The sequence below is a fragment of the Squalius cephalus genome (assembly GCF_949319135.1).
Source record: "Squalius cephalus genome assembly, chromosome: 3".
In the NCBI taxonomy this organism is placed as follows: Eukaryota; Metazoa; Chordata; class Actinopteri; order Cypriniformes; family Leuciscidae; genus Squalius; species Squalius cephalus.
This window is the reverse complement of record NC_137124.1, coordinates 6,807,139-6,820,031: the sequence shown is the minus strand read 5'-3', so window position 1 is coordinate 6,820,031 and position 12,893 is coordinate 6,807,139. Positions and strand designations below refer to the sequence as shown.

The 12,893-nt window shown below is 40.0% G+C and overlaps 4 protein-coding genes across 4 annotated transcripts in view; 3 read left to right on the top strand and 1 right to left on the bottom strand.

The window, feature by feature from the left end:
• The window catches only part of LOC307156321 (immunoglobulin superfamily member 1-like), a gene marked incomplete at its 5' end in the record, with an annotated part of 516,462 nt that overhangs the window by 472,039 nt on the left and 31,530 nt on the right, over positions 1-12,893 (bottom strand). The window lies entirely within an intron of this gene.
• On the top strand, positions 703-1,135 carry LOC307155413 (histone H2A-like; the record flags this gene model as incomplete). The annotated part of the gene is made up of 1 exon (XM_079866014.1): positions 703-1,135. One exon carries the CDS (start codon positions 703-705, stop codon positions 1,087-1,089), a length of 387 nt encoding a protein of 128 aa, XP_079722140.1. The 3' UTR covers positions 1,090-1,135.
• LOC307155427 (histone H4) lies at positions 1,712-2,121 on the top strand. The gene has a single exon (XM_079866031.1). The coding sequence runs from the start codon at positions 1,737-1,739 to the stop codon at positions 2,046-2,048; it is 312 nt and encodes a 103-aa protein (XP_079722157.1). The 5' UTR covers positions 1,712-1,736; the 3' UTR covers positions 2,049-2,121.
• On the top strand, positions 3,630-4,038 carry LOC307155422 (histone H2B-like). The gene has a single exon (XM_079866026.1). The coding sequence runs from the start codon at positions 3,644-3,646 to the stop codon at positions 4,016-4,018; it is 375 nt and encodes a 124-aa protein (XP_079722152.1). The 5' UTR covers positions 3,630-3,643; the 3' UTR covers positions 4,019-4,038.

Below are 12,893 nucleotides of genomic sequence, written 5' to 3'. Positions count from 1 at the left end.
TCATGAAATAAAAATGTAAATAACTCTTTTCAACATTGATAATAATCATAAATGTTTCTTGAGCATCAAATCATCACATTAGAATGATTTCTGAAGGATCATGTGACGCTGAATACTGGAGTAATGATGCTGAGAATTCAGCTTTGATCACAGGAATAAATTACACATTACTCTATATTCACAAAGAAAACAACTGTTTTAAATTGGAATAATATTTCACAATATTACTGTTTTTGTTTGTATTTTTAATCAAATAAATGCAGCCTTAGTGAGCAGAAGATACTTCTTTTAAAAACATTAAAAATCTTACTGACCCCAAACTTTTGAACGGTAGTGTATGTTTACATATTTATACAATTAAACTAAAGCTATTATGCTTAATGACCGAAGTGTTTAACTTGTAATCACACATTTTTATCATCATCATCATCATCATCATCATCATCATCATTATCAAAATAAAGTCTCCCTTTAAAAGGAAGAATAGCGGCATTAAATTATTCTACTGCGTGACGTGTTTGAGTGTCAGTAGCAGAAAGGGGGGTTTGGTGTTCAGAGGGAAGATCACTGATTGGCTGGGAATGTTTTCAGATTTCAGCCAATAGGAGACTAGCACGCTTTCTTTGTAACTCACCTCGCAACGGCCAACGGCATTATATTTTAACTTCTCGCTTCGCTAGTCGTCATTAATTTTAAGCCGCTATGAGTGGAAGAGGTAAAACCGGGGGAAAGGCTCGCGCTAAGGCCAAGAGTCGCTCTTCCAGGGCGGGACTGCAGTTCCCCGTCGGCCGTGTTCACAGGCTTCTCCGCAAAGGCAACTATGCCCAGCGCGTCGGTGCTGGAGCTCCGGTGTATTTGGCCGCTGTGCTCGAGTATCTGACCGCTGAGATCCTGGAGTTGGCTGGAAACGCCGCTCGGGACAACAAGAAGACCCGCATCATCCCTCGACACCTGCAGCTGGCGGTGCGCAATGACGAGGAGCTGAACAAGCTTCTGGGTGGCGTGACCATCGCTCAGGGTGGTGTGTTGCCCAACATTCAGGCCGTGCTGCTGCCCAAGAAGACCGAGAAGCCCGCGAAGGCCAAGTAGACTGACCGAAGCTTCTCTTCAGACCAAAGGCTCTTTTAAGAGCCACCCAATTTCTCCAAGAAAGAGTGATTACATTAATCCCATCATTATTAACATTAACTACCCATCATATAATTAGTTTATAGTACTCCACGTTGTTAATATTAATAATGAATAAATATAGTTTCCTGAGCCTTTTTAACCGAAATAACACTGCATTAGATTTATGTACACATTGGCAATGCACGGTTATAGAAGACAGCGGAAAATCAGGAGGCGCACCGCCATTGGCCAACTGTCAATAGAATATACAACGAATAAAGATGGTTTAGGTGTTTTTTATTTATTTATTATTTTCGTGTTATGCTACGACATTTAGTTATTGTATTATGTTTATGTAGTTATTATTATTATTATTATTATTACAGTTTAAATGCATATTTTTATTTCATATGTTATGCAGTTACCAATATTCCTTAAATCCTATCCACTCTCACCCAGCATCAAAAGACTGACCTCGACTTGGAAATGCATAACTGGTCACGTGACGTTTACTAGAACCGCCCATTATTTTGGTTTCAACTAGGTCCGCTAGCTGACTATAAAACCCTCTTCCCCAGTAGTTTTCCTATCATTTGTTGTTGTTGATTTGAAGAGTATCTGCAGTCATGTCTGGAAGAGGAAAAGGCGGTAAAGGACTCGGGAAAGGAGGCGCTAAGCGGCACCGAAAGGTTCTTCGCGATAATATCCAGGGAATCACTAAACCCGCTATTCGTCGTCTTGCTCGACGTGGCGGCGTCAAGCGTATTTCTGGCCTGATCTATGAAGAGACTCGCGGTGTGTTGAAGGTGTTTCTGGAGAACGTCATTCGTGATGCTGTGACTTATACTGAACACGCCAAGAGAAAGACCGTCACCGCCATGGATGTTGTGTACGCGCTGAAGCGACAGGGACGCACTCTGTACGGGTTCGGGGGTTAAGAGATCCACGAAGAAGAAAAACACAACGGCTCTTTTAAGAGCCACCCACATTATCACACAAAGAACAAGTTTGAGGTGGTGAAATAGTTTTTTTTTTTTTTTTTTTTTTTTTTTTTTTTTTTTTTTTTTGTAGTATATTAATTGGGCTTTTCTTAAGTGTTCCAAAATGATTTATTTAAGCAAATACAAATTACAGCCTTAATTTGTTTTACTGTTATTCTCAAGATTGTGCTTTGCGGTTAAAACTTAAATTTTCAAAGAGTTTTGGGCGTTCGTTGTCATTGTGCAATATTTTTTGATGTCGTTCACTATTGTTCTTACATTTATGCATGTTTTTCAAAATAGTTTATTCTTCACTGTAGTTGACCTTATTTTAGTGAATTTATGACACAGCACATGTTTTTCAGCCTGGATGTCATGTAAAGTCAAACTCAGTGCTTTCCACAGATACCAAATGTTTGGCGGTTTCACCATAACTACAACTTCTATTAGTCTTTAAAAATGACTGATGTTAATTTAGCACTCTTATGGAAAATGTTTAATATTTTGTAATTATTTAAATCAGACTTGTTTTCAAGTTGTTTGTCATAAATCAACATCTCAGGAAAAATATATGGGGTTTTGGGAGACAAGGTGTATAGGGAAGGAAATTATACATAGATATTGAATGTAAATACTTTTGTAATCGCATATTTCCCCAAGAACACATTTAATATGCTAATTAGATAGTTAGATACATTGTGTTGAATGGGAATGGCATTTATGGCCATGCTTACAGGCATAATTTAGTGCATGAAGTAAAATGGTATATCAATTTGTTACATTATATCTTTCATAGCTGAGAATCATCTTTGCAGAATGTTTGATTAAACAAATCCTGAAACTTCCCATAGTTTTTGCCTAAACATGTACTTTCTTGTCATTTTATTTTTTAAACAAGTGGACACAGCATAGCATATGAATAAAATATAATTTTTCAATCTGTTTTTTTAATGTTATCTTCTGCTGTTAACAGTTTTAAACAAAGCCAAATGAGAATATTTCCACACATAATTTTTCAATCTGTTTTTTTAATGTTATCTTCTGCTGTTTCTTATGCTGTAAACAATGCAATGAGATGGAAACATACACCAACAAAACGTTTCTGGGCCTCAAGGGAATATGCTCATCTTTCAAAGCACAGTATTGTGCAAATAGTGAAGTCATGGAGTTTACATTGAGTAATAATACATTGTGTTATTTCTGCTTCTTAATAAACGTTCAAATTATTGAATCCGCAGAGCACCTGGTTAAAGATTTCTGTAATTATTCACACATTTTCTTATTCATTCCGAAAAGAAAGAATAAACAAAGGAATGGAGTCGATGTGGGGGGTGGTATTTATAGATGGGCGTGATTAATATTTTAAAGCTTCTGATTGGTCCGCCTAGAAGTCAGTGAATGTGTAATGTGGCCAATGAGGTCATTATATGGGTTGAAGACTCACAATCACAGAGCTTCATTTTTCCCTTTGTAAATTAGCATAGAGCAGTGCATAAAGCCCGCCTGCAGATATTCAGCTTCATTGTTCTCTGAGTTTCTCTGACTGAATCATCATGCCTGAACCAGCGAAGTCCGCACCCAAGAAGGGCTCGAAGAAGGCCGTCACTAAAACCGCCGGCAAGGGCGGAAAGAAGCGCAGAAAGTCCAGGAAGGAGAGCTACGCGATCTACGTGTACAAAGTCCTAAAGCAGGTTCATCCCGACACCGGGATCTCCTCCAAGGCGATGGGAATCATGAACTCTTTCGTCAACGACATCTTCGAGCGCATCGCCGGTGAAGCGTCTCGTCTCGCTCACTACAACAAGCGCTCCACCATCACATCTCGAGAGATCCAGACCGCCGTGCGTCTGCTGCTGCCCGGAGAGCTGGCCAAACACGCCGTGTCTGAGGGCACAAAGGCGGTGACCAAATACACCAGCTCCAAGTAGAGCGAGCTCAGCTCAACACACACACACACACACACACACACACACACACACACACACACACACACACACACACAAAGGCTCTTTTAAGAGCCACACATATTATCTTTAAAGAGCAGTTGAATTGCACACTTAATCACATCCATGTAGTATTGTAGTGGTGTCTGGAGAAGTGGCTACAATCTAAATAACCCTCTAACTCTGGAGCAAAAAAGTTACAGTACCTTATATAAATCTAATCCCTGACATGACAAAGTGAATAACGTACTCGGTTACTAATGTAACCTCGGTTCTCTCTAGAAGAGGGAACGAGTATTGCGTAAGGTTAGCTTACGCATCGGGAAAGTCTTCTTTCTTCGAGATCTGAAGCCAAAAAATTATCCTTAATTTTGTATACATTGTCAACGCAGTGCAGCAGCCGACAGACCTAGGCAGGCTGTATAAGCGTGCTCATTGGCTGCTCGGCGGCAACTGCTTAAGCCTATCGGTGAGCGCTCTGAACGCGGCAACCAATGAGGGCGCTTCGCGCCCTCCACACCCTTCTAACCGTCAGAATGGGTGTGGCCAGCGTGTATATATTCAGCGCTCATAGGCTAAAATTCTGGTTTTCGCAGTCTGAAGCGCAAACGCTCGTGGCGCGACACGGCAGGTTACGCAATACTCGTTCCCGCTTCTAGAGAGAACCGAGGTTACATTAGTAACCGAGTACGTTCTCTTACGAGAGGTCTCTCGTATTGCGTAAGGTTAGCTTACGCATCGGGAACCCTTTGTCAACGCCGTGTGCGCCGAGCATCCAGCCCATGAATCCCAGGGAAACCGGGGAAAACACTCTGCTGGGAAATGTGGCCGGTCGGAGAGACGGGCCAGCGCAGTACAGGCACTTCATGCAGCATATGAAATAGAGCGGCGCGGCCGGTCTATAAACATATAACAGTACAAACAGTAGGGCCGGCAGAGCGAGCCCATACAGTACATAAGCACTCATAAGGGTAGGAGAAAAACGACATAGTCGGTCTCACATGAAGGGAAAAATTCCCGCGCGACAGAGAATAATACGGGCGGCCAGCAGCGCGGGCCAGCACCGACAACAGCGCGTAACGGGAAATAGGAAACAGAGCGGATCAGCCGGTCTGAGTCAAACACTTCACCCTGAGTATAGTACCAGAATAGCGCCAGCATATGAACGTAGTCTGCACACGAGAAATGGGCAGAGCATACATGTCACTTATGCTGACAGTATTTTTGCCTGTAGGGCAGGAACTTCCAGGTTATAAAACCTCACGAATGTTGATGGGGAGGCCCAGCCCGCCGCCATACAAATACCGTGATTAGAAATTCCGCTGGACCAGGCCCACGACGAGGCCATGCCTCTAGTGGAGTGGGCCCTGATGCCCAGAGGGCACTGCAGGTGTCTGGAGGCATAAGCTGCTGCTATCGCGTCCACTATCCACCTGGACAAGCTCTGTTTCGAGGCGGCAAGACCCTTGGTGCGTCCGCCGAAGGAAACAAAGAGCTGCTCTGAACGCCTGAAAGCGGCGGAGCGCGTGATGTAAACTCTCAGCGCCCGGACAGGGCATAGGAGGTTATCACTGTCCCCACTGTCGGATGCTGGCAGAGCCGAGAGGGACATAACTTGTGTCCTAAACGGGGTTCCAATCGCTTTGGGGATGTAACCGTGTCTCGGTCTGAGAATGACTTTCGAGTCATTCGGCCCGAACTCAAGACATGCAGGGCTAACAGATAGCGCGTGCAAATCACCCACTCGTTTGACTGAAGACAGAGCTATCAGAAAAACGGTTTTAAGCGACAGATACTTTAGATCCGCGGATTCAAGCGGTTCAAAGGGAAAAGCCTCTAGGGCCGCTAGGACCAAGGACAGATCCCACGAGGGGGATTCATCCGTCTAGCTCCTCTGAGGAAGCGGATAATGAGCTCATTCCTTCCCATTGCCCGGCCGCGCGTCGTCTCAGCGAACGCTGCAATAGCGGCCACATATACTTTGAGCGTGGAAGGGGATCTGAACAAAATCTATACAAAATTAAGGATAATTTTTTGGCTTCAGATCTCGAAGAAAGAAGACTTTCCCGATGCGTAAGCTAACCTTACGCAATACGAGAGACCTCTCGTAAGAGAACAGGCCATTCTGTACTTGAGCAAGGAAGTTAACTCTAAATCCGTCCGGGACCCCCCCAGACCTTTCTCATTTCAAACCCAGACTAAAATTCATATCATAAAATAAAATCAACTTATTTCAAGGGTTTACTTTTATATTTACATAAAAAAAAGTTTAAAGGAGCTGTATGTAAGAAATGTATTTCAATTAATCATAAAATGGCCCTGATATGTCACTAGACATTAAGAAATCATGTTCATTTCAAATACTTATATCACTGACAACAGTAGTACGGCCAGGATATTGTCATTTAAAAAGTTAAGTTGCAGCCCTCAACTGATGTTGATGTTGTCATCTTGTGTTTTGGCCTGAAGTCCCACCCTCCACCTATCTACCAATCACGAGGGGAGGGGGATACAGTGATTGCAGTACCAGTTTTGGCCACAATCTTACATACAGCTCCTTTAAATCTGTTGCTTTTTTTAGACTAAGATGAAAAACTGTTCTAACAGCATATTGGCTCTTGTCCTCAGCAAATGTTGTTAATGCAAAAGCAATATTTTTTATTAATGTTTATATTTAAATGTTTTTTTTTTGTTTTTGTTTTTTGGACAATCCAGCTTCTTGTCTCTGATGTACAGTAGTAACTGAGATAGTTCATCTTCCTCTTCCCTCATAAAATACAGATTGAATCAGTTTCGGGTGTTTTTTACTATAGTATATCAGAGGTCTGTGCGCTGCACTATTGTTGTTCACAAACGTTGACTTGTCAACCTACAAATGTAATTTAAATGAAGAGAATAGTGGGTGAATTTGAACACCCATATGAGAGTCAAACAATATGTTCAAGCTCTCTGTCTGTTTTTATTTATTTATAAATCTTTAATGTCAAATCCATTTCACATATAGTGTGTGTCAGGAAGAGGACATCATGTTGAGTAACACAGGTAAACATATTTAACTATTTACTTTTATAATCATTTTTATTATGCTGCTCTTTTAATGTCTACTTCCAACTTTTCTTCCAGTTTGTAGAAGCGAACAACTAAAATCAAAGCAATCTCGACTGTGATGTTCCATATAAGAGAACATATTTAGGTTATTTGAATACTATTTGATTTTAATATTTTGATTATTAATTATCAGAATTTCACAAAAACTCTCTTAAATGTCAAACATAATGGCATAAAGACTAAAGACTATATTTTTAAAAAGTTTTCTGTATTATTCCATAAAAATGTCAGTCAAAACTGCATCAACAACAGTCAAGTATAATTCAACAACAAATCCTTTACATGTTACCATTAGGCTATTCAGAATAGCTCAAAGTTAAAGATATGTAGCCTATATACATTTATATATAATATTATATTCAATTATAATTATGGCTATATTATGAACAATGAAGCCAAACAAAAATTTATTTGCTTAAACTACAACTTAAACTACAACTCCACAACAAATAGCACAAATAAAAATGTTTCCATATTTCCAAATTCTGGTTGTATTATTTATTACGTAAACATGGCTTAGTGCTTAAGGCCTGTTCCAGTATCCACGTAAAATATCATCCCTCACACGAGCATAAATGTGTTTAGCAGCTCGGCTGTCTGATCAGGGAACACAAAGACTCTTTTAAGAGCCACCTATACTCTCCCTTAACACTTCTCCAGCAGAAGCCTGGTTTACCCAGGAGTCTCCCATCCAGAGACTGACCAGACTCAACCCTGCGGAGCTTCAGTGGACAACCAGCCTTGGGCTACAGGGTGATACGGCTGCTGGCCTCAAATCTCAAATCTGAGAGCTTTCTGACCCCACAAAGACAGCAATACAACGACCACTTTCAAGGCCCAGAAAGGTAGTAAAATGCATTGTTAAAATAGTCCATGTGACTCCAGTGGTTCAACCTTAATGTTGTGAAGCGACGAGAATAGCGTCTCTAAACACAGTGCAGCGCTTCCAGGTTCTACGTTCGACGGGTTCTGGAATGACATGATGGTGATTTAATTTTTTAATTTTTGGGTGAACCAACCATTTAAAGAGTGTTGATGTTACATTAAATAAACCAGTGGGCAACTACAGTCCTCAAGATCCACTTTAATCAAGGTCTTCAGGATTACTAGAAATAAACAGGCATTTGAGTTTGATCAGGGTTCTAACAATTGTTCAAAAGAGCAAATCCAAGTAAGTAAAAATCCACACTTATTTATTTAGTAATTTGTTTATACAGAACATTTGATACAGAATAGAACTGGCATGTTTACTAATTACTGAGACGATGATCTAGAACAAGCAACATGATATCATTGTCAAGCTATTGGAAGAACATACACAACAACACACATACACAATTTTTACAGTTTATGGTTAAGACAAAAAATAATTTTCACAGGTTTATAAACACAACAATTTTATAACAAAATCAATACATTGGGGAATGCCCCAATGATGAGTTCCTGAATTTTATACGAGTTTAATATTATTTTATATGAGTTCCTGATGTTTATTTATGATATAGGTAAGCAATCAGAGTAAAGAGCAAGAGTGCTGTTTTTCCTGGAAAACATATTTCAAGTGTGATATTGTTATAGAACGGTTAAATAAACAAGTTAATATCATGTAACTTACATTATAGACACATATTGTCTGTTTTTTTTGCTAAATGAACAGTTTTAAACAAAGCCAAATGAGAATATTTGCTCGTCTGAGCAACACGTAATGAAATAATCTCTGAACGGATGATTGCCTGATTTGGCAAAAGCTGCGATTATTTTATGCGCAGTTTGTCAGTGAAGAACGGCTGATCGGTAGTAAATGATGCTCCATCTGGCTTCTCACACACACACACACACACACACACACTAGAGGGCATCTCACACACATGGCAAATATGAAATAGGAAATCCAGGAAATCCCTATCGGGCATCATACTGTCTGTTGCTGAATAATCAGAAGATTGAAACGCTTTAATTAAACATGACTAATAAACACACAACTGCCTTATTCTGTGTAAGAATCACATCATCTCACAGAAGGATGAGCTCAACTGTCGTTATGAAGTGAGTTTGGAGTAAAAGCATGTTATTAAATGTTGTCTTTTGTTGGACAAGAGGTTCATAAATGCTTCTCATGTTGGAAAAGATGTTTGACGCGTGTTGCTTTTTCAAATGCACGTTGTGACTCAAACTCACAGTGTTTACAGAGCCATACATCAATGACAAGCTGCGCATACAAAATAATCGCAGCCTTTGTGATTTCATAATCTTGATTAATTGTGCAGCCCTAATTTGAATGAATGGTTCAATGACTCACTCATTAAGAGAGTGATTTGCCGCCACCTACTGGAGGATCTCCACTGCACTCTGGAGAACAAGGTTACGTTTACATGACAACGATGTGCTAAAAACGGAAACGTTTTTTCTTTGTACAGATGACAACGTTATCAAAACGATCCCTGTTCACACGGATCTGTAAAAACGACTAATAATGCTGTATTACGCATGCCAGACAGGTAGTTGGCGATGTGACTTTGTAAATGAAGACTAAGGGACTGCACACACACACACATTATTTTACTATAGTTCACTCGAGCTGAGCGCACAGGCCTATATAGACACAAATTACATAATCTATCACATTTTTGTCTGATTGTCATTCTAAGGATGTTAATCTTGATAATACTGTATTATTACTTTGTCTTCTGGATAAATTTCATCTTCACAAAGCCATAAAGATTCACTGTAATCCCAATTTTAGAATATTCTCCTCTGATATAAAGTCACTTTTACTTCCTTTAAGAAAACCTTTGAACACAAGGCTTCGAAAACATATCATCAAAAGTTCCTTACAACAGAAAAAAGCTTAATAGACTAAACACGTAATAGCCTACGCATGTGCATGACGTCACCATTTTCACGAATTCGCATTTTTGTTTTTACACGGAGATGATAAGGGTCTCGTTTGTACTTACACTTTGAAACACGTTTTTAAAAGTCCCCCAAACGCCACTGTCGTGTAAATGAACGCCCAAAAAGCATACAAAGTATTTAGTCAGGTTTGTTTTTGCCTGTAAAAATATCTCAATAGCCTTTGTTTTTATCACAAATACATTCCACATTAAATTACAATAGCAAGAATCACTATGTTCTGTCAAAAATGCAGGCCTGTAAGCTCAATAAAACAAGCGTTCTCAGGGAATGTTTGTTGCTTGGTGGTGTTGACATGTTTTATATATTATTTCTTTATTCTATATACTATTTCTATATATTAGGCCTACCATATCCCCTCGATTACCAATCTTCCTGCATCCCTGCAATTAAATTACACATTTGAAGTCTATTAAAGAAGAACCAGCTACAATATTTACAAACCATGTGTTGACAGAAATAACAGTATGAGTCTTTTTAAACTGGTTAATATCAGATTGGAGTGTCTTCCTCTGTTATGATGAACTGATTTTCGTCTTCAGCAGTTGAAACTGTGAAATACACACACACACACACAAAAAAAAAATCAACATTTAAACGGACATGTCTTATGTTTTTTTTTTTTTACTGCAGTTATTGCTTTCATGAATGACCATTATCTATTTAAAATACAGATTTATATAATATAAAAGACAGGCAGTAAATGCATAGAGAGAGAGAGAGAGAGAGAGAGAGAGAGAGAGAGAGAGAGAGAGAGAGAGAGAGAGAGAGTGTGTGTGTGTGCGTGCGTGCGTGCGTGCGTGTGTGTGTGTGTCAGAGTTTTACCTCTCGCTCTGTAACATTTGTAAAGCAGCACGACTGTCGCTAGCAGATACGGAGAAGCGGCCAGAAGAAAACTGAGGATTTTGAGGACAGAAATCTGACCTGAACGTGACACTGAAAAACAGAAACACAAGCACATTATTGAGCAACAAGTTTTGTGAGTGAATATAAAAGCTTTGCAATATTTTTCCTCCCATCTCACATTATTTCACCACCATTTCCCTTTTAAAGCTCTGTATTAAAGGAATAGTTCATTTAAAAATTCATATTCTGCTGAAATTTACTGACCTTCATGTTGTTCAAACCTGTTTGAATTTCTTTCTTGTGTGGAACTAAAAATATATTTCTAAATTTAAGTATATTTGATTGTGCTAAAGTGAAACTATTGCAAGTATATTTTAAATATCTTGCATTTAAAGACTGGTATTTTACAGAGATCATACTATCCTTACTAATAGTGATATTAAAACACATTTTAGGCTTAATATTAAGAAATGTGCATTGTGCAAAAAATAAGTAGCCCTACTCCAAATAAATATGAATTATAATTGTATATCAGTAAGTCTCAAGCGATGTGTCAGTAAATATGTTAATGAATTTGTAGTATACTTAGTTTGAAATAAAAGTAGGCTATTTTAAATACATTTTGGTAAAGTTTTTTTTCACTAGGCATACACAATTTTTTTTCCCCAGCCCAGAAGTTTACATTCACTTAAGACAAAACTACTCGGTTACTATCGTAACCTCGGTTCCCTTCCGAGAACAGTCACTTCGTATTGCGTAGCTATACGCAGTGGGGAAACTCCTTTTCCTCGATTTACTGAAGCCGACAACTTGCCAGGTTACCATAGTGCGTCCGGCTATGCAATACTCGTTCCCTACTCTCAGGGAACTGAGGTTACGATAGTAACCGAGTAGTTCCCTTTCGAGAACGGTCACTTCGTATTGCATAGCTATACTCAGTGGGGATGCCATGTAAAACACCGCACAATAAGTAAATGGTTGTCTACTGCAGCTCAGGACCCCTGTGCTCACAGAAACAAGCCGCAACCCAAGTATATATACTGAACAGACCGAACAATATCAGTAACTTAACCAACATAATTTACCAATAAGACGGACACTGTCGGGTCTATTAGTATGGGGAAATATAACCGGCCAAAGGCGGGTTTTATGATAAAATGGATGTGTGTTTGTGCACAGTGACAAAATTTGTAGACAAGACCAGAAACCATCGGGCCTTAATCATACCGAAAGTACCTTCGCCTGCAGGGAAGGTACCTCCATTTTATAGAACTTCATAAATGTGGAAGGCGAGGACCAGCCGGCCGTCGCACAAATATCCTGAATGGGAAACCCAGAAGACCAAGCCCAAGACGAGGCCATGCCTCTAGTCGAATGAGCTCTAATACCTATAGGGCAATCCTGACCCACTGAGGTATATGCCATAGATATGGCATCTATTATCCATTTAGACAGTCTTTGCTTTGTGACTGGATAACCCTTAGATCGGCCACCAAAGCAGACAAAGAGCTGTTATGATTGTCTAAAAGACACAGAACGCTCCAGATAGATTCTCAGTGCTCTGACAGGGCAGAGTAGATTAGCCTCCCCATCCTGAGCAGAAGGGGGAAGAGCTAATAATGATAACCTGTTCTCTAAACGGCATTGAAAGCTCTTTGGGTATATAACCATGTCTGGGTTTGAGGATGACCCTGGAGTCATCCAATCCAAACTCCAAACAGGAAGGGCTCACAGAGAGGGCCTGCAGATCACTCACTCGCTTGATAGATGCCAGTGCCAGCAGGAGAGCAGTCTTTAGTGAGAGAGGTTTAAGATCAACCGACTGGAGCGGTTCAAATGGTGGTCTCTTCAGGGCCCCAAGGACCGTGGAGAGGTCCCATGACGTCACAGACGGAGGTCTGAAGGGGTTCATCCTCCTAGCTCCTTTTAGAAACCATACCACCAGGTCGTTTCTTCGTAATGATTGGCCAGCCATCGGAGCATGATGAGCTGC

Coding starts and splice junctions, on each gene's coding strand:
- LOC307155427 (XM_079866031.1), top strand. CDS start 1,737: ATGTCTGGAAGAGGAAAAGGCGGTAAAGGACTCGGGAAAGGAGGCGCT.
- LOC307155422 (XM_079866026.1), top strand. CDS start 3,644: ATGCCTGAACCAGCGAAGTCCGCACCCAAGAAGGGCTCGAAGAAGGCC.